The sequence below is a fragment of the Dendropsophus ebraccatus genome, chromosome 7, assembly GCF_027789765.1.
Source record: "Dendropsophus ebraccatus isolate aDenEbr1 chromosome 7, aDenEbr1.pat, whole genome shotgun sequence".
In the NCBI taxonomy this organism is placed as follows: Eukaryota; Metazoa; Chordata; class Amphibia; order Anura; family Hylidae; genus Dendropsophus; species Dendropsophus ebraccatus.
Window position 1 is genome coordinate 17,342,268 of NC_091460.1, and position 21,833 is coordinate 17,364,100.

The 21,833-nt window shown below is 45.0% G+C and overlaps 1 protein-coding gene across 1 annotated transcript; it reads right to left on the reverse strand.

The window, feature by feature from the left end:
- Positions 1-1,515: 1,515 nt before the first annotated feature.
- On the reverse strand, positions 1,516-21,211 carry LOC138796464 (vomeronasal type-2 receptor 26-like). Its single transcript, XM_069976069.1, has 7 exons — positions 21,162-21,211; positions 15,003-15,279; positions 9,672-10,091; positions 9,311-9,511; positions 6,253-6,462; positions 3,735-3,858; positions 1,516-2,402 (listed from the first exon to the last, which is right to left on the reverse strand). The coding sequence occupies exons 1-7, from the start codon at positions 21,209-21,211 to the stop codon at positions 1,516-1,518; spliced, it is 2,169 nt and encodes a 722-aa protein (XP_069832170.1).
- Positions 21,212-21,833: the final 622 nt, after the last annotated feature.

Consider the following 21,833-nt stretch of genomic DNA (forward strand, 5'->3'; position numbering starts at 1 on the left):
ACAAAGTATTTTTTTAGCATGCCAGAATGTTGTGTTTCCATATTTATTTTACGTATGCTGTACTTTGCACTAGTGATATATAGTATGTATAAATTTACCTTACCCCTACACATCCTTATGGTATGCATGCTTAGTCTCTATTTTTCCATTTAGGCCGATATATGGCTTGTAACAGTTCTATGAAAAGCCGAAACGTCGCCACCAATATAATTTTGTTTTTCAGATTGCAAATACCATAAGTAATTATATTCTTCTATCTAGTTGGAGTACATATATTATTGCAAGCAAAAAAAATAAAATTCTGTGTTCACTTTATTTTTCCGTGCTTTTCCTGGATTGTAAAACTGCACCCTGGCTGCTACTTTTGAGGGTCTCTTATTTAAAAATGATTGTATGTAAGCACACTCTCCTTTACTTCCTTGGACAGCTAAGAGAGTGAATTATGATTTGGTATGTCTTACAGTTGGGGTATAAAGGGCTTTAATGGGAAGTATCACCAGGTTAGACAAATCTGACCTGCTGATAGCTCCTTATTACGCACGGGGCACCAAGGAGGAAGGTTTCCATGCTGGTGGCAGTATAATTCTTGGTTTGGAGCACTGTTAGTAACACTTCCCTGCCCCCAGAATGCCGAGCCAGCCGGCTTCTTCTCATGGTAATCAATGAGCGGGTGGGCCAGATCGGCACTCTGGGGGGAAGAGAGTGCTCCTAACAGTGCTCCGGACCCAGGATTACACTGCTAACATCACGGGAACGGTGCCTAGGAAGAAGGTAAGACACATACCTTCCTCCTCAGCACCCCATGCTCAATAGGGGATCAGCAGATTAGATTAGTCAAACCTGCTGATAGTTCCCCTTTAAATCCATAGCCATTGTCTGCAGGGTCTATATTATTTAAAAAAAAGTTTAGAGTGTCCTGGAGAAATGTTTTGATCAGTCAAGTCTGTTTTATTAGACCCTGACCAATCTCAAAAACGAGTTCCCCCCGGCTTATTCTAGAGAACTGTCAGGGTCTGAACACTCAGGCTACCCTGGCTATATTATGTACCCTGCAAGGGGAAGTCATTGACCATAATATTGTTTATGTTAACTGTAAAGGAGAAGTCCAACCAAATGTAAAAAAGGGAGGAAGGCAGGGGGTACAGGAATGTAATAAAGTACACTAACCCGAGTCCTCATACCTGGTAGTGCCGCTCCCTGGTCAGGCTAACGTCTGCCAGATGTTATTTCTGGCTGGTATCTGGGTAATTCATGTACCCAGCTTTTCCAGCTGCAACGTTATGTACTCAGCTGAGTGATTGCTTCAGCTAATGACTGGCCAAACATCCAATCGCTCAGCTAGACCATGACATTGCTTGGTTTATTGTTTTCTGGAACAGCCCATTCTCATTCCAGTACAGCCACAGCACATTCTATAGGGGTTTTTGTTGGCCTTTTACTTCAGAACACGAGATAAGACTTAAACATAGGACTCACTCCAGTTATTCAGTTCACTATTACATTTAACTTTTATTTCTAATTTTTCCTATTTATTTTAACATTTGTACCAGGCTTTATTATTATAAAACATTTAGGTAAGAATATACATCCTAATAACCCGGCACTAGAGCCTAGTATAGCGAATATCTCCACAGCCACCATATATTTCCCTCTGGTGCTCAGATAGGCCGGGATCATGGCGATCCAGACACTGCAGAACACCAGCATGCTGAAGGTGATGTACTTGGCCTCATTATAACTGTCCGGTAATGTCCTCACCATGAAAGCCAGAACAAAGCTCACCGCTGCCAGGAACCCCAGATACCCCAACATGGAGTAGAACCAGATATCTGACCCTTCATTACACTGAATGAGGATCTGATCCATATAGGACGTCATGTCAAACTCCTGATATGGAGAAGAAACGGACATCCAAGAAACACAGATGAGAACTTGTACTGAGGAGCAAATCCCCAGAACATAGGTTGATGTCTTCACACCTATCAGCTTCCTCCAGATGCTCCCAGGTTTGGTGGCTTTGAAGGCAATGCAGACTGTGAGAGTTTTGGAGAGAACAGAAGATACAGAGATAGAGAAGAATATCCCAAATATAGTCTGTCTCAGCATGCAGGTTATATCTACAGGACGGCCGAGGAACAAGAAGAACAAGAAGCTCAGCAAGATGGAGACCAGGAGGATGAAGCTCACAGTGCGGTTATTGGCCCTCACAATGGGAGAGTCCCAGTGATAGATGAAGATTCCCAGTATAGTAATGGTTACAGCAGATAATGTTAAAGAGGTGAATATAAAAATAATGGCAATATCCTCCTCATAGGATAGAAATGTATATGTTTTAGGAACACATGTTACTTTCCTCTCATCCGGCCATCCATCATCCGGACATCTATGGCAGATCTCACTGTCTGTGGGACACAGAATAGTAAAGTAATAAAAGATAATTCAAATTAAAAGGAATCTGTCAACACCTGGACTGGACCGGAGGTGCTGACAGTGTAGTATAGGTGTCTGGCCCCTTGTAAGCATGGTACATGTCTTAAATGCGTCCATTCAGTAGATTTTATACAGTTCTCAAGAAACAACCGACACCGCACCGAAATAGAAAAACTTTGCCACACTATCCAGACTCCACCAGATCTATATGAAATTATATCAGAAAAAAAGTATGGCTGCAAATTATGGTTATACCATCATGTGAACAGTACGTTAAGTCTTTGCAGCTTTTCACTGTATGACTCTATGTAGAGAAGACACATACTCACTGGACATTTATTTTGCTGTATTTTATTTACATCATAGTACTTTGTATAACTTTGCTCACAGGCTGATGTGTGATCACACCACATTCCAAACACTACGGCCTCCCGCCAATAGCGCATGCATGCGCATGGCCGAGAGATCAGGCATGAAAAGCCAAGTCCACGCCTAGCCCATGCCAGCAACGATGCATGCATGCACCAAGGTAATGCCAGCATGGAGCAGGATACCGGCCAAGGGTAAATATGCAGCAAAAAGAGGGAGGAGGAAGTGGTGGTGAGACGTTCTGAAGTGCAGCACAAACGCCAGGCCACTGCTCCTCTTTGACTCTTGGTTACAGTGGGTTTGGCAATACTGTATAAAATCTACTGAACGGACGCATTTAAGACAGGTACCATGCACAAGAGGGGCCAGACACCTACACTGCATTGTCAGCACCTCGGGTCCAGTTTGGATGTTGACAGATTCCCTATGCACAAACAGCACAAATTTACAAAAAGACAGACAATATGCTATTAAATGTCTATGTGAGATAAAGGCCTGTCCCAAGTTTATTCTCACTTTCAGCTTTCAAGAGATTTTCCCGGTAAAAAGGATAAGATAGCTCATCAGTCACTGATCAGTGGGGTGAATACATCCGACACCCATGCCAATCAGTTGTTCAGCAGCCGCGCTACACAACACAGTTACAGGTCACCAGCTTGCAATTAACATAGTTAAAGAGAATCAACTGAAGATCATGTTACAATTTACAGATAATGTTAGATAGATGTTAATGCAATATGACACACCGTCTGTGCTTCCAAAACTTAGAAAATGTATGTATGTAGCCAAGGGTCAAAGAGGTGGAGCCCAGAGCCCCTGAAGTCCCAGTGGCCTGAATGCCTCCTCACTCAACGCTTCTGTACCTGTAACTGTACCTCTTGGATTGGAAGCAGAGCCCTGACACACACACTCTCTCTCTCTCCCTCTGCTTTTACCTGTTATATTGGACATTTCCCCTGTAGAACATGGCACACAGTTATAGCAGCAGACGTGATATCGTCCATTAGGAGCTTTTCTGGATCCTGGAGAACATTGATCATTACACCGAGATTGCGGCTTCTGCTTATAAAAGAAAATATAAACTGTCCATCAAATCTAAGAAAACTACTATAACAAGTGAATTATGTTGTATTTAAACATGTTATGGACATGCCTAATCAAATACAGTCAAATACAGCTTTAAAGCCCCCCCTCCCCCTAAAGTTATACAGATTTGTCATCTACATCTATGTAAAAATCTCAAGCCTTACAGCATCTGATAAGTGTGCTGTATGTCCTGCAGGAAGTGGTATATTCATTCCAGTTTGACACAGTGCTCTCTGCTGCCACCTCTGTCCATGTCAGGAACTGTTCAGAGCAGGAGAGGTTTTCTATGGGGAGTTGCTGCTGCTCTAGACAGTTTCTGACCCGGACAGAGGTGGCAGCAGAGAGCAGTGTGTCAGACTGGAAAGAGTATACCACTTCCTGCAGTACTGAAATTCCTAAAAGCAGGTCCAGTGAAAATGAACTTGTCCCTTATCCACAGGTTAGGGGACAAGAAAGAGATTGTCAGGGGCCTGATCTCCATATTGGGCCCCTGGCTTCTTTGTTTTGAACAAAGCAGAGTGTATGGAATGTGACCCGCGGCTCAATTCATTTCTATGGAGCTGCTGGAAACAGCCGAGTAAGCCCTTTCCGGCGCTCCATAGAAAAAATAGAGCAATGGGTCATGTGCTTTACCCTTTGCTCTATTTAAAACAAACAAGCTGCGGGCCAAAACGTAAGACGGCAGGGGGTAGGGTGGTCGGACCCCCATGATCCCTGGGCTACCTCTTTAAGCTCCTTTACCCCTTTAACCTTTCTATATGGCTCTGAAATTCAGTATTGGTTTACTTTGGTTTTGGGCTTATTTGATATTTTAGAACAGGGGTGTCAAACTCAAATACACAGTGGGCCAAACTTAAAAAATTCACGGGCCAACCGTGATAATTATTGAAGCGCGAATTTGGCGGTCCTGGTACTGTCAGAGCAGCATGCACTGTTCCTGGTACTGTCAGTGTGCGTCTCCCAGTCCCGTTAACTATGATAAATGATGTGATAAATTGCTATCTGATTAAACCCAAACCCATATAATAGCCACCCCCCCCCCCAGTATTGCCCCATGTTGTAGCCAACCCAACCAAAATTGCACCACATATTAGCCAGCCATCCTAATAGTGCCCAAATAGTAGCCAGCCCCCCAAGTGTCCCATATAGTAGCCAGCCCTCCCCAATAGTATCATATAGTAGCCGTCCCTCCCCAATAGTATCATATAGTAGCCAGCCCTCCCCAATACTATCATATAGTAGCCAGCCCTTCCCAATAGTATCAAATACTAGCCAGCCCTTCCCAAAGGTATCATATAGTAGCCAGCCCTTTCCAATAGTATCATATAGTAGCCAGCCCTTCCCAATAATATCATATAGTAGGCAGCCCTTCCCAATAGTATCATATAGTAGGCAGCCCTCCCCCGTAGTCTCATAGTAACCAGCCCTCCCCCGTAGTCTCATAGTAACCAGCCCTTCCCTGTAGTCTTATATAGTAGCCAGTCCTCCCCATATTCTCTTATGAAGTAGCCAGCCCTCCCAGTAGTCTCATATAGTAGACAGCCCTCCCCCATAGTCTCTTATCTAGTAGCCACCCCTCCCCTATAGTCTCTTATATAGTAGCCAGCCCTGTCCCATAGTTTCTTATATAGTAGCCACGACGGGCCAGATGTAATTCAAACTCTGAATTGCCTGGTGGGCTAAAACTGATGGCACCACGGGCCAGATTTGGCCCGCGGGCCAGAGTTTGACATGACTGATTTAGGAGGTGAGAAGGCGCGTACCCTATTGTCGTCAGACAATGTATCTTTACTATTATATAAGAATTATTTGTCTCTTGTTTTATGTGATTCTTCTAAAAAAGTTCACCAAATTTTTGACTGCAGAGATAAGAACTAATTTCTTTTTTCCCCAAATCAACTGGGGATGCTTTATTACAGGGTACAACACATAATGCATTGTAGGTGCGTTCCAAAATTGCAATCATTTTTTTCCATAAACTGTGAACCTAGCGTTAACAATAAAATGTGAGCCTAGCCTTAACAATAAAGAATGTTTTCATTTTATCATACTAAAAATACTGAAGATAGAAACAGATGGCTTGTTATATATCACGAACGATAGTAAATAACAGTAAAGATAAAGTAGTGAATATATGACTAAACATACAGTAAATGGCTTTCGAATAAAGTCTACCCCCGCCATCCCCCCCCCCCCCCCCCCCCCGTCTATCTCTCGCCAACTACTCCATACCTCGTATCCCACCTATCCTTCTTATCCTACTCCTTTTAAATATCCTAAGACTGGTGTTCCAGACACCAACCCCTACGACTTTGCACAGCGATCTGGAAAGAATCCATAATCTTGGTCGGCACTGAAAACACTCACTCTGCCATTTTTCCATGTAATGATTTTGTTGGGATGATAGAACTTCTGGTCTTCTGTAGTGAAATAGCTCCCTGTGTCCAGAAACATTACATTACCATTTATAATCACTAAGTTTCTGAGTGATTGTGAGTTGAGGAGTCTTTCCTCAGTGAAGGAAATCTTCTCAGCATTGTAATCCAGGTAATTTATTCTTTTAACAAAATGATTTGTCTGTAGAAGAGAAAGAAGAATGAAGTTCTCAGAGATTAAAATAAAAATGATCTCACACAACAAATATGGTAACCGAAGAGGACATGGTAACCAAAGAGGACATGTTCCATATACTGTAAATAAACATCATAGAGAGGTGTCTTCTGCAAAGAATGACCAAAAGAGATGAGTCAACTAAACTTCCTGAAATGGAATTCGCTCTGAAGTTTGCCAAAAGTTTGTTTCGGTATCAAACTAGTTTTTGCACAGTTTGCAAAGATGGCGGTCCCATCTTAAAAACAAAAATAAAAGTGTTTTCTCACTTATCTGCACTCCCTTGGTGTCCTCCTCAGGGTCTCCGGTGTCTCCAGCAGCCCCCAGACAATTTAGCCAATCACTGACTGAGATGGGACAACACCGCCACCAGTGATTAGCTGAGCAGGATGTCACTCTAGTCTTGGGAGTAACAGCCTACTCAGCAAATCACTGGCTAACTGAGATGGGACAGCACCGCTACCAGTGATTGGCTGAGCAGGCTGTCACTCTAGTCTTGGGAGTGACAGCCCACTCAGCAAATCACTGACTGACTGAGATGGGACAGCACCGCTACCAGTGATTGGCTGAGCAGGCTGTCACTCTAGTCTTGGGAGTGACAGCCCACTCAGCAAATCACTGACTGACTGAGATGGGACAGCGCCATGGCCAGTGATTGGCTGAGTTTGCTTTCACTCTTGATACAAGGTAAGGTTAGCAAATCATTGGCCATGGCGCTACCCCGTCTCTGTCAGCCAGTGATTAGCTGACAAAAATGGCAGCCCGTTCAGCCAATTATTGACTGACTGAGACGGGACAGCAGTTATTGGCTGAGCGGGCTGACACTAGAGTGACAGCCCGCTCAGCCAATCACTGGCCACAGAGCTGTCCCAGTCTCAGTCAGACAGTGATTGGCTGAGTGGGCTGTCACTCTTAAGACAAGAGTGAAAGCCTGCTAATCCCATTACTGACCGCAGCACTGTCCCATCTCAGTCAGTGATTGGCTGAATGGGCTGCAGGCTGCTGGAGTATGAGTATGGCACCATTGAAAGAGGAGAGAAGACAGTAAGCTAGGGAGGCCTTATGTACTTCATAAAAGAAGCAGGGACTGTCGAAATAGGATAGGGATTGGCTGTTTATTAGTGATGAGCGAATAATGTTCGATCGAATAGATATTTGATCTAATAGTAAGGTATTCGATAGTGTCGAATATTATCGAATAGTAAGCAAAATATTCAATAAATATTCGATAAGCATTCTAATCCCCCTTCCCTTTCCCTGAGGTGTCATTGTGGACTTGGGGACCTCCAAGTGGTCGAATAGATGTTTTTCAATAATCAAATACTTGTTCCCATAGACTTTAACCCCTTAACGACATCGGGCGTAAATTTACGCCCTGATGCCGGTAAGGGAGTTCAGAGCGGGGCCGCGCGGCGACCCCGCTCTGAACCGCGCCGGTCCCGGGTGCCGCGTGTAGCCCGGGACCGTAGGTATTAGCGGGCACGGTCCGATCGCCGTGCCCGCTAATACAGTAATCGGATGCAGCTGTCAAAGTTGACAGCTGCATCCGATTACCGGACGCAGCGTCATCCCTGGTGTCTAGTGGGGAGATCGCTCCTCCGGGATGTTGTCCCGGAGGAGCGATCTCCGCAAATGAAGCCGGCCAGGGACCGCTCCAAGATGGCGCCGTCCCCGGCTCGGCACTCGTTTACTTCCGGCTGCAGCAGCCGGAAGTAAACGAGTGCCGATCTCATGGATCTCTGCAGCATATCTATGCTGCAGAGATCTCAATGAGAGATCAAAGCACTTATACTAGAAGTCCCCCATGGGGGCTTCTAGTATAAGTGTAAAAGTAAAAAAAAAAGTGTTGTTAATAGTAAAAAGCCCCCTCCCCTAATAAAAGTCTGAATCACCCCCCTTTTCCCAGGTTATAAATAAAAGTAAATAAATAAATACATAAACAAACATGTTTGCTATCGCCGCGTGCGTAATCGCCCGAACTATTAATTAATCACATTCCTGATCTCGCACGGTAAATGGCGTCAGCGCAAAAAAATCCCAAAGTGCAAAATTGCGCATTTTTGGTCGCATCAAATCCAGAAAAATTGTAATAAAAAGCGATCAAAAAGTCGTATATGCGCAATCAAGGTACCGATAGAAAGAACACATCATGGCGCAAAAAATGACACCTCGCACAGCCCCATAGACCAAAGGATAAAAGCGCTATAAGCCTGGGAATGGAGCGATTTTAAGTGTTGTATATTTGTTGACAATGGTTTAAATTTTTTACAGGCCATCAGATACAATATAAGTTATACATGTTACATATCGTTTTAATCGTAACGACTTGAGGAACATATATAACAAGTCAGTTTTACCCCAGGGCGAATGGCGTAAAAACACATTTCCCCCAAATAAACAAAATGCGTTTTTTTTTTCAATTTCACCACACTTAAAATTTTTTTCTGGTTTCGCAGTGTACTTTATGGAAAAATTCAGCCTGTCATTGCAAAGTACAATTAGTGACGCAAAAAATAAGGGCTCATGTGGGTCTCTAGGTGGAAAAATGCAAGTGCTATGGCCTTTTATGCACAAGGAGGAAAAACCGAAAACGCAAAAATCGAAATTTGCTCTGTCCTTAAAGGGTTAAGGGGATCGAATATTCGATCGAATAGTCGAACATCAGGGAGATATTCGTACAAATATCGAATATTCGAATATTTCACTATTCGCTCATCACTACTGTTTATAGATTCCTGTGAGATTTATTTGCCAGTCTGCGCTGGGTGCAGACCTTGATACATCTGCTCCTTAGAGTTTATTTGGTTTACATTACCATCCGGCTGCGATCACAATCTCTAGATCTATTATGGCTCCTTTTCAGATGGAAGTTCATGTCCTGAATAGCGTGAGCCAGGATATGTACCGCAGTATACACAGAGTAGTACGATGTGTGATTCAAATAAAATTTTAGAAGATCCACATGATCTGTGTAGTTCTTAGAAGAAATCTTTCCATAATGTTTTAATATGCCTAACTTAGAAACATTTGAAAATGAACAATTACCAAGAAAGTAATAGAGATCTTCCAGTAGGGGGTCACTTGGATGGGTTTTTAGGTTTATATTACTGAGAAACGTCACCAGACCCGGAATCGGTTTATAAAGCGGGAAAAAAAATCAAACAACAGTTGGTTACTTGGCTGAAGAATTCTATGATATCCGAGTGGGTGAACCAAGACTCACTGAGGATCAGAGTTCTATCCCGGTGGACAACTTCTATATCCAATAATGTGAGAAGAGTAAAAAAATATTGACCACAAAGTATGATAACTTTAGATGTTGACTTAGATATGATATTTTGCGATTCTTTAAAGGTATACTTGTAGACTCTAACTACAAATTCAATACAGATTCCCCGTCTGGCCATTTCCTTGGTTAGATAGAACAATTCTGATTCTCTGTCGCCTTCATCCGATACAATGATACCGACCCAGTTCCATCCGAAATGTTTAACGAGAAATACAGCCGCCATACACCAAAACTTCTCATTTTGACTAACTTTAAAATAAGTTTCTAAAATGTCAGTATTCCTTTGCGTTGCTGTTCCATAGCTGATCTAGAAGGGATAAAAGGATTTTATGAAATAATATAAATCCCGGATATTCATGTTTCTCACATTCAGGCTATGTTCACACTACGTATGAATCCGTACGCATTTCGTACGCGCCGTACATGTACGGCTGAAACAACGGGCGTGCTAATATTCGATGTGCGGGCGGATGCGTACGCAGTGTGTACGCAATGCGTACGCATTGCGAACGTACGCCCGTAGTCTACTTACGCTTTCTGAGCCCCCTACGAAGCGATCTGACAGCGGTCTTTTACTTGCAAATCTTCACCTAGCCCCGGACACCCCACAGAACCTTTTGGATCGGCATAGAAGAGCGGAAAAATGAAGAAATCACCACTTCGTACGGAGCCGCGGGATACGCTACGGGCATAAGTTACAGCCTTCCGGCCGGAAACAGTGATCTGGTTCATTTCTTATGGCGCCGTATACGATCCCGGCGTACATTCGTGTGGCAGGTTTACAGTACATGTTTGTAGACAATATAAATACATGACACACTGACTTGAGTGCTTAACTTTAGTGCTCGTGGCAGGTGCTTGAGAGTAGCAGAAGAGGTAGTTGTGGTAGTGCTCTTAAAGTAGAGTGTAGAGTAGAGGATAAGTGTTTGCTAGAGGAGCCCCGCCCCCAACCCAGTGTAGCTGTGTACTCTGCCGGAACCTGGAGATATCTTCATGAAAAGTTACTTGTATTTGTGTTTAGACTGTGTCTGACCACCTTCTACCCCCTGGTATCGTAGAACCCATCCCAATATAGTAGTACAAGCCCCAGGCGTGGTTATCTGGGTGTAGCTAGGTGTACAAGGTGTCCCAGTAACCTGCATTGCGTGATAGAATACATAGACCTTTTATACTGGCTGCTTTGTCTTGTCGAGGCTAGTTCCTAGTGGTGAAACTTAATATCCTTCATCCACCACTTTTTTTGTGACAGGTGTACAGGAGAAGAGAAAACACCACAGTGGTTGGACACCACATTTTTACTGACTAACACTGACTAACTGACATAAACACTGACTGACACTAACTGGATGACAGGCACTGATTGACACAGAAACTGATTAACAGACACTAACGCGCACTGACTGACACTGACACACAGCACTTACAGCTCAGTCTTCTCCCTCTTCCTCTGTTGGGCTGCTCTCTATACTGTAAGGTTGAGGACCTTCTGGTCATATGATCAGGTTCTTCATCCTTTTCTCTCTCATGTGCAGGTCCTTCTCCATCTCCTCTGTCTTCTGGTGCTCAGCGCTTACCCTGCACTACAATGAGCAGGCTGAACATTAGAGCACCAGGCCGCTCTCCCATTCTGGGCCCGTAGAGGCACTGTGAGCCCCTGCACTTGCCCGAGTAAGCCCTTTGCTGATGACGGCCCTGCTTGGAAGGATACCTTCAGAGAGGCGTGGGAGCGGGTCTTTATCCTAATCATCAGGTGCAGGCAAAACCAGGCTTGAGCAATCTTCTGCACTTGGAACAGCCCCTTTAACTTAAAGAGTATACAGGTAACCCCTACTGGCTTGTGATGATAAGAGATGAAGCCTGGTAGAGGAGATGGAAAAGCAATCAATGCAGGCACTGTCCGTTGTTAAGCTAAACAGCAAAATGCTTCACTTATGCAGTAAGTAAGCGTGAAGGTTTAACCCCTTCAGGAATGGACTGATTTTGGCCTTCAGGACCAGAGCCCATTTTTTTAAATCCAACCTATCTCATTGTATACGGTTGTAGCTACGTGTAGTTAGTGACATATTGTTCTTGAGGTTAGTGGTAAATTGTGGGCGATATGCAAAAAAAAAAAAAAATGTTATTTTTTTTCATGAAAAAATTACAAAATTAGCATTTTTCTCATTTTAAATTTTCTGCGGTCACCACACAGGTTTAATAATGGGATCGTTTTATTGCCAGTATCATTATGCACGCAGCGATTCTAAATGTGTGTTATTTTTTATTTTTTTCCCCCAATATTTATTATTGTATTGGGGGATATGGGGATTATATGTGATTTTTCATTTATTATTAATATTTTTTTTTTTTTTTTTTTTTACACTTTATTTTATTGTCCCACCATGGGGACTTTACTGTGTAATTGCCTGATTAAACATATTACATTGCAGTGCTGATTAGCACTGCCATGTAATATGCCTGTAATAGGCAAAGCTGATCAGACTCAGGCCATGTTCACACGTTGTAAGAGATCTTTCCGGCCACAGTGTTCTGATGCGGGCGAAACAGCGCGTGCCCGCATCAGAACTCTCATAGCACACAATGAAGCAAGCGGCTGGAGCCACTCGCTTCATTGTGTGAACTGACAGGTCTTTCTACAGCCGCAATTCACTGAATTGCAGCCGCAGAAAACTGACATGTCAGTTTTTTGCGGTGCCGAATGGGATCCCGGCCGGAGAGTATACGATTGGTATACGCTCCAGCCGGGATTCCATAGAAGGAGAGGCAATGTGCATACACGGGCAAGTGCACCCTATAGCTACGCCCCCGCCAGCTAAACCTCCATGTTCCCCTTTGGTGTGTTTTTGCTGCCACCAATGGTAATGCTGTCTACTCTACTCCAGCCTGCAGAGTGATAACTTTTATTTCTTGGTGCAAAGTCCCTGCCAGTTACCATGTTCCATTATCAATACCGGCGTCCTATGTGTCCACTGAGCTTTTAAGCCACCTCAGGATGCAGGACCCTATAGTAGCTGCTACCTCTGCACCCCTATAGCTATGCCACTGATTGCAAGCTGCCCTGTTTTCACTTATCCATTGAAAGAAATACAGTATTTTCCCTGTCATTCTTACAGCCAAATTTTAGGCTATAAGTTGTTCCATGTTTCCAATTTACTCTTCTGGATGGTAATTCCAGCTTCTCCTAGAATCTCCTAAAATTAACCCAAACATCTCCCATTGACTTTAATGGGGTTTGAGTTCGAGTTGAACTTTGAAACAAACTTCACTACTGTTCAAAGTTCGGCTCAAACTCGAACATTTTACTGTTTGATCATCACTACTACAGGTGAGCGAACCTCGAGCATGATCGAGTTCATCCGAACCCAAACGATCGGCATTTGATTAGCTGGGGCTGCTGAACTTGGATAAAGCCCTAAGGTTGTCTGAAAAACATGGATACAGCCAATGACTATATCCATGATTTCCACATAGCCTTAGGGCTTTATCCAACTTCAGCAGCCATCGCTAATCAAATGCCGAATGCTCGGGTTCGGATGGACTCGATCATGCTCGAGGTTCGCTCATCTCTAATCACTACACATGACAGAAACCAAATAACGATAGAAATGATAATGACACAAAGAAATAGTGAGAATGGTAGCATGGACTTGAAGCAGATGGGACTATCTATAAACTTTAATTTCTTTTGTTGAATCTTTCCCTAGATCTTTCTCTGATCACTGACCTGAACACCAGAAACCACTGATCCTCATTGTCCCCGAAAATATCTCCAATAAAAAATGAGTGTTCAGACCTGTACCAATCGGCAGATAGAGGGGGGAGAAGATGCACTGCAGCGTGTCCACTCTCCTCTCTGAATGAAAAAAAAAAAAAAAGAGTTGGGCTTAAAAGGGGCTCTTTTTCGGATCACTTCTAGATTTAAGACCTAATGCAGACTACAGTCTAATTAGGCTGGGTTCACACTACGTATATTTCAGTCAGTATTGTGGTCCTCATATTGCAACCAAAACCAGGAGTGGATTGAAAATACAGAAAGGCTATTTTCACACAATGCTGAAATTGAGTGGATGGCCGCCATTTAATGGCAAATATTTGCTGTTATTTTAAAACAACGGCTGTTGTATTGAAATAATGGAAGTTATTTACCGTTATATGACGGCCATCCACTCAATTTCAACATTGTGTGAACAGATCCTTTCTGTGTTTTTAATCCACTCCTGGTTTTGGTTGCAATATGAGAACCACAATACTGACTGAAATATACATAGTGTGAATCCAGTAAGGGTAGCTTCACACGTAACGTATCTGCAGTGGATTTCACGCTGTGAATTTGTCTATTCACTTTAATGGGCTGACATGCACTGCCCCACAGCAGATTTCAGATACGTTATGTGTGAAGCTACCCTAAAAGTAAATTATTGTTCACTGCTATGCTTTCTGACAGCTGTGTCTGAACCCTTATGCCTTTAAGTGTACCTGTTGTTATAAAAAAAACTTTTCCATTCTCAAAAGTTTTGATCAGTTTTGAACACACAAGGCGACATGTATTATCCGGCGTATGGATGATTTTCGGTGGAAAGTGCCGATTTGCATATTTTTTTATTCGCAAATGGCCGATTTGCATTATTTTTTTATTCGTAAATCGGCACTTTCCGCCGGGTACGCCGGGGTGTGGGGAGGAGGTGTGAAGGGGGCGTTACGGGGGGCGCGGACTCAAAGGTTTTCGGCTGTGCGCACCGGCGCGCCCGGGATTTATGTTTTTTTTTTTTTTTTTGGAATTTCTACTGCACATTTTTTTTTCTGGTTTTGCGACACATTTTATGGAAAAGTGAAGTCTGGTGCAGCAAAAAAATAACAGCTCATGTGGGTCTGTAGGTGAAAAAATGCAAAAAGGAAACAGCAAACACAAAAAGGAAAAAGCAAAGGCTTAAAAAAGTAAAATGTGCACAGTCATCAAAAGGGTTAGTGTTTTGTTTTCTACTTTTATTACACCCCACAAGTTTTTTCTTTTTTTACCATACATTTACCATACATTTTATGAAGATTGATCTGGCAAAAAAACAAAAAAAACAAAAACTAATCAATAAACAAGAAGCCTTCATGTAACACCATTGATGAAAAAAGAAAAAGACTTATGTCTTAGAACCAATACTGACCAATAACTGTATCCTGTCACACATGTTATCCTTTTCATGTATATATTGTATAGGACACTTACTTTTGGATGATTGAATACATTTAACATTATTGCTGGTTCAAAATCTTCACTGATAAATCCGGTGACTTCACCACGGTGGCGGCAGGAATAGTTGGGGACGTCCTTTCTTTCCCCTGATAATATATTTAGCATTTTTTGAACATAAGTTATCTTGTCTCCACAAGTATCATATATGTGATAACCCAGAGTGATATTAGGGAGGAGCTCCGGGTCCTTGTTCACCTCATCAATAGCAAAGATAAAGGTCAGGAGTTCTGTGTAAAGTTTCCCATTTGGACTGTGGGAACATAATCAAAACAGGAATCATCTTATTATTCTGTGTTTTCTTTATGCTATACCATCAGTTGAGCACTGGCACATGTCCCTAGGTTGGTTGCAAAGCACTGAGCCCAGTAAATATACTAACAGTAAGCCAGTAATAAAGCATTGCTAGCTTACTGTTTAGTAAGAAGAACAAGGGATTCCCTGTCATTTATGAAGTTTCAGTGGCATCACAGACTTCTCTCTTTTCCCAACAGATTAGCTTCATGATTGTTCTCCATGATTTTCCCCAGTCTCCTACATGCTGGCTTTGCATATTTTTTTTACCCCTCTCTCACAGACTGCCCCCTAGAGTCCACCCATTCTCCACCACAAATTGGTCTTGCTGATCCCCCCCTCTCATAGACTGTGCCATATGGTGCCTCCTTCTCCCCCACATTCCACATTTCTTCCCCTTTTCTAACAGACTGCCCTCCTTGGTTTTCCCCTTTATCTCACAAACTGGTCTCGCTAATGCACCTCTTTCACATACTACGTCCTTCCTTCACCCTTCTCTTTCGCTTAGGTCTCCATAACCTACTGTATCTGTCTCATAGAATGTTGAGCAAAAAATAACCCCTCTTCCCAATAGACTGCTCCCCCTGTTGGTACATACACCTGTCTGTATAATTTGTTCACTACAACCCCCTGAAGCTGCTTGGTGTGTTGGTTGGTGGTTACATCTGTAAACGGCATAGAAATAAGCACATAAATAATGGACTACACCATATATGACTTATTTAGTATTGATTTATTGCTACTACATCTGACAATTCGCATTCTCAGATCTGAATTCACATTCACATACAAGTTCATTACTCAGTGTAACTTTTTTTGCTTTGCTATTATTTCTTCACTTTTTGCTTACACAGTACATTGCAAACCCAGTCCACCAGTAACCCCTACTCCCCCACATACCATCTAGTGCTGTACTGTATAAGCTAATAGCCCAAAAAAGTGAACTTGTTCAGTGCAGTTTCTTCAGCAATATGCCATGCCATAGAGAGGAGTATGGGCTTTGTTGGGCCAGAGAAGTAAGGGAAGGGAAGTGCCTGTGTGTGTATTGCTGCTTAGTAGCCAGACCGGTAATGTTGAGGGCAAAGAACTCCAAAACAGGTATCTAGAGATGGGTATCTAATAATTCAATGCCAGTCATGTTTTAAGGCTAATAAAGAAGCCAGGCACCAACTTTTATAAATTATACTTCTAACACATAGTAACAGAGAGTAAATATTTTTGCTTATTTTAAAAGAAAACCTTACTTTTTTTTGCATCTCATCAAAGCAAACCTTACAGGAGAACAAACTACTAAAGGGCATTCATATGGTATAGATAATAGGAAACTTACATTAAACATAAAACCCTTCCTCTAGATTCCTGATAATTAAGTCTAAATGGAAAACCTCCATTGTGTAACGCCCGGAGTAGTGGATCCACTGGACCGGCACCAGCGATGGCACAAACCTCACCAGGGAGCGGAGTCTAAGGGGCCGCTGGTTTTCACCAGAGCCCGCCGCAAGGCGGGATGGACTTGCTGCGGCAGGCGACCCCCAGGTCGCTACCCCTGGCTTGGTTGCTGGTGTCGGCAGGCGAGGCGTGGCAGGAGATGGCACAGGCAATAGTCTGCAGATGAGAGAGCACGTGACAGGCTGGACACGGGAACAGGTGGCGTGACAGGGGAACAGGAACCAGGAACGGGGACTTGGGACCAGGTAACGGACAGGACTCAGGAACAGGGACTTGGGACCAGGTAACGGACAGGACACAGGAACAACAGGGAGCTGGGCCAAACGCTATGGGAAGCATGTAGAGGCTCCAACACAGGGGACAGGGCATGCTGGGATTTATAGGGGAGTGATTGGTGACACTAACCAATTAGGAGCGCACTGCCCCTTTAAATCTGAGACAGCCGGCGCGCGCGCGCCCTAGGAGGCGGGGACGCGCGCGCCGGCCGGCACAGACCGCGACCTGCACGGAGGAGAGGTGAGGCGCCCCAGGGCCGAAGCAGCAGCAGCGCCGGGTCCCTACACAAGGACCCCGGCGGCTGCACGGGACAGGAGGCGGTCGCGGCGGCAACCCGGAACGCGGGAAGCCGCCGCGGCCGTGACAGTACCCCCCCCCTTTGGCCTCCCCCTCTTTCTTGCCTGCAAATGGCACAGGAAGCCACAAAGTCTTTGACATCTTGGGATAGGCTGGGCCACCAGTAGTGGCGAGAGATCCGTTGGCCGGTCTTACGGACTCCAGGGTGCCCGGCCTCCAACGAGGAATGTCCCCACTTCAAAATACCTCTTCGAAGCGCAGGGTGAACATGAGTCTTTCCGGGGGGTACTCTCTGAAGAGTGGAGGTGACGACTGGTACTAGGCGATCAGGCGGTATAACGTGGCAAGGGACTGTGGGTCTGTGGACGAGGACCTTCTGTAAGTTCTTCCGGTGGTGAGAGGACACGACCTTAGTCTTGGGTACGGGGAGAGGGTACACCTCGGCGGAGAAGGCATCCGCCGAGTCTTGGACTTATGCCGGTAGGCCGGATAGAGGCTTGGCCGGGACAGGAAATGACATAATACATTTGGTCTGAGGTGACTTGAGACACTGGTGGGAACAGTCCTGACCCCAACTGAGAATCTCCCCGGTTCTCCAGTCCAGCTGAGGGGCATGTTCTTGTAGCCACGGGAGTCCCAGGAGGACCGCGGGGGAAGAATGGGGCAGGACGTAGAAGGATATCTCTTCTTGATGTAAAGGACCCACCTGGAGGACTAAAGATGCGGTCTGGTAGTACACACGGTCGGTAAGAATTTCGCCCGTGACCGAGGAGATAGTCAGGGGCCTGGCTAGTCGGGTCACGGGTAGCCGCCATCTTTGGACCAATGTAGCCGCAATAAAACTGCCTGCTGAGCCAGAATCGAGGAAGGCAGTAGTCTGATGATTTTGTCCTGAGGGAGTCCGGATGGAAACTGGCATAGACAGACTTGGAATGGTGGCATTCGCACCTAGGGACACCTGTCCCACCGGACCTAGGTGCGAGCATCCTCCGGATGTTTGGGGACGTAGGGGACATCCCAGCCGGAAGTGATCGGAACCACCGCAATAGAGACAGAGATTCTGCTCCAGGCGCCGGATTCTTTCATCAGGCGTCAGGTGAGCCCGTTCCACCTGCATAGGAATCTCAGGAGAGGGTTGGGACATCGAAAGGTCAGGTTTCTGGAAAACCGGCGCCAGCTGGGGATGGCGACGGGAATGGGTTAGTAAATGTTCATGCCGAACCTCCTCCTCCCTCTCCGAAAAACGAGTATCAACTCGGGTGGCCAGTAGAATGAGTTCGTTCAGGGAGGTAGGCAGGTCTCGAGCAGCGAGCACCTCTCTCACTCGACTAGACAGGCCCTTCTTGAAAGAGGCCAATAGGGCGGCCTCGTTCCAGTCCAATTCAGCTGCCAGGGTGCGGAACTGGATGGCGTAGTCACCAACAGAGGAGCTGCCTTGAGAGAGGTTGAGGAGATCAGTCTCGGCTGAAGAAGCACGGGCAGGTTCCTCGAAGACGGAGCGAAACTCGAATAGGAAGGCCCGGAGATTGGCAGCAACAGGATCATCACGGTCCCACAGTGGCGTGGCCCAGGCCAGGGCTCTACCCTCTAATAGGCTGATGATGAAAGCCACTTTAGAGCGCTCGGTGGAAAACTGACTACTCAAAAGTTCAATGTGCATGGTGCACTGAGTCAGGAATCCTCTGCACAACTTAGAGTCCCCAGAGTACTTGCTTGGGAGGGCCAGTCGGAGTGAAGAAGCAGCGTCAGGAGATGGTGTGCGCTGGGCAGTAGTCTGCTGCTGTAAGGCGGCAGTGAGTTGCTGGATCTGCTGTGACTGTTTCTGGATTTGTTGAGCCTGTTGCGCGACCACTCTGGCGACGTCACGGAGATCAGGCACCTCGCCGGGATCCATGGTTGGAGCCTACTGTAACGCCCGGAGTAGTGGATCCACTGGACCGGCACCAGCGATGGCACAAACCTCACCAGGGAGCGGAGTCTAAGGGGCCGCTGGTTTTCACCAGAGCCCGCCGCAAGGCGGGATGGACTTGCTGCGGCAGGCGACCCCCAGGTCGCTACCCCTGGCTTGGTTGCTGGTGTCGGCAGGCGAGGCGTGGCAGGAGATGGCACAGGCAATAGTCTGCAGATGAGAGAGCACGTGACAGGCTGGACACGGGAACAGGTGGCGTGACAGGGGAACAGGAACCAGGAACGGGGACTTGGGACCAGGTAACGGACAGGACTCAGGAACAGGGACTTGGGACCAGGTAACGGACAGGACACAGGAACAACAGGGAGCTGGGCCAAACGCTATGGGAAGCATGTAGAGGCTCCAACACAGGGGACAGGGCATGCTGGGATTTATAGGGGAGTGATTGGTGACACTAACCAATTAGGAGCGCACTGCCCCTTTAAATCTGAGACAGCCGGCGCGCGCGCGCCCTAGGAGGCGGGGACGCGCGCGCCGGCCGGCACAGACCGCGACCTGCACGGAGGAGAGGTGAGGCGCCCCAGGGCCGAAGCAGCAGCAGCGCCGGGTCCCTACACAAGGACCCCGGTGGCTGCACGGGACAGGAGGCGGTCGCGGCGGCAACCCGGAACGCGGGAAGCCGCCGCGGCCGTGACACATTGACCGAGAACAGTCCTCCTGTGATGAAGTCTCCTTTCTGATAATATTCATATTCCAGTCCAGTGATTAGATTCTTTTGGCTGAGTCTACACGGTGATGATGGTCTCTGTAGTCCATGTCCTGACAATATAGCACAAATGACAATAGATATATGGATTAACATTGTCTGCATATAACTATCACAATGTACTGGCAATAGCTCAGTAAGACCAGAAGCCATGGTCGTGTTGTCTGATGATCTCTGCTCAGGATGCTGGGTTTATATCTACAAACTGTGACTAAATTGGCGCAGCATCTCATTGTTGAGTCATTCTGAAATCTATCACTATGCATTTATTAAAATGTCGTCTATTGAGAGAACTTAAGATTTATTTGTAGGATTTATTTGAATAAAATTTAATTGTGAAATCTAACAATGCAATCATGAAGGAGAACTTTCAAATGCAAGAACTGAGCAGTAATCTATTGTGATGCTACTGTTCAAGAACGTATAAAAAAAAATCTTGTTGGTCCAACCTGTAAGTAAACACTTGATTATGGTATGGCATTGTAAAAAGTCTTTACTTGAGAGCAGTGGGGAACTTTACTTACTTTCTATGGAGTTGGTATTTATTTACACATCAACTCCATCCAGCTCCTTTTCCCCCCTGTGCCTTAAGAAAAATTCAAGACAATAAAATACAGTAATTACTAGAGACACATAACACAAGTTGGATTCAGCCTGAATTTCACAAAATGTTTGAATTTTAGTGATAGTAATAAGAAAGATCATAGGAGTTTTGATGGTGGCCCAACAGGCTTCCGTAATGTCTTACAGCGAGATCCACCAATGTTTTAGGGGTTACAGGTGTAAGTTACAATATATGAGTACGAAAAGAGAAAAATAATAAATAGACAGAGTCTACAAGAACTCTCCAAGAGGCTGACTTTCTGTATGGGACTAGTGCAGGCAGTGGCAGATACATACGAGCACAGTGGACACATGCAAGCTTTTGCTGATAAATAACTAATGGACTGTTCAATTTCTGAATCAATCAGTATTACTTTTCTTGATGATTTTGCTAGTTGTCTGGTAGGTTTTGTGGTGACTGGGTTAGACATGTTTGAACACTGACAGTGCAACCTTGTAGTGTCCTTGTAGTAACCTTGTAATTTAAACCATGTTGTATATTGCTCCAAACATTAAAAAATTTTCTTTTAATCAATAGTACCACAAAACCCATTCTTGGTTGACATCATGCATTCTTGCAAAGTACGACATCATGCATTCTTTTTTTTTTTTTTTTTTTTGCAAGGTGCAGTGAGACATTGTGCAATTAAAAACTACATGTCAACGTAGTCCAAGCGGATTCAGGAAATGTTTTTTAGGTGGAAGTGATAGGAGGTGGTCAGGATCTGAATGTGTGGTTTAAAAGACAGTTCAGAGTCAAAGGTGAACCCAAGGCAGTGGACTTGGCGAACAGGGGAAAGAGTGCAGCCATTGATAGTGATTGACAGATTAGACAGCGGGGTGGAGTGAGATGGGGAAAAGAGGATTAGTCCTGTTTTGTCCATGTTGAGCTTTAGAAAGCAGGAGGAAAAGAAGGAAGATAAAAGCGATAGACACTCTGGGATTCTGGAAGGAAAAGAGGTGGCATCCAGTCCGGAGAAGTAGATCTGAGTTTCATCTGCGTAGAGGTGATACTTGAAGTCATGGGATTCTATGATGTAAAACAAAGTAAAGCTTGAGTTACAGGCACCAAGTGGGAGACCTGGCTTTCAGCACAGTTCCGTCACTACACACCCTCCTTTTCTTCTTGATCTGGCCAAAACTGTCACAAAGGTTTCTTCCAGCCACAACATGTCTGCTAAACCTGCCAAACCTCAGCCAACCTTTTCCCTCA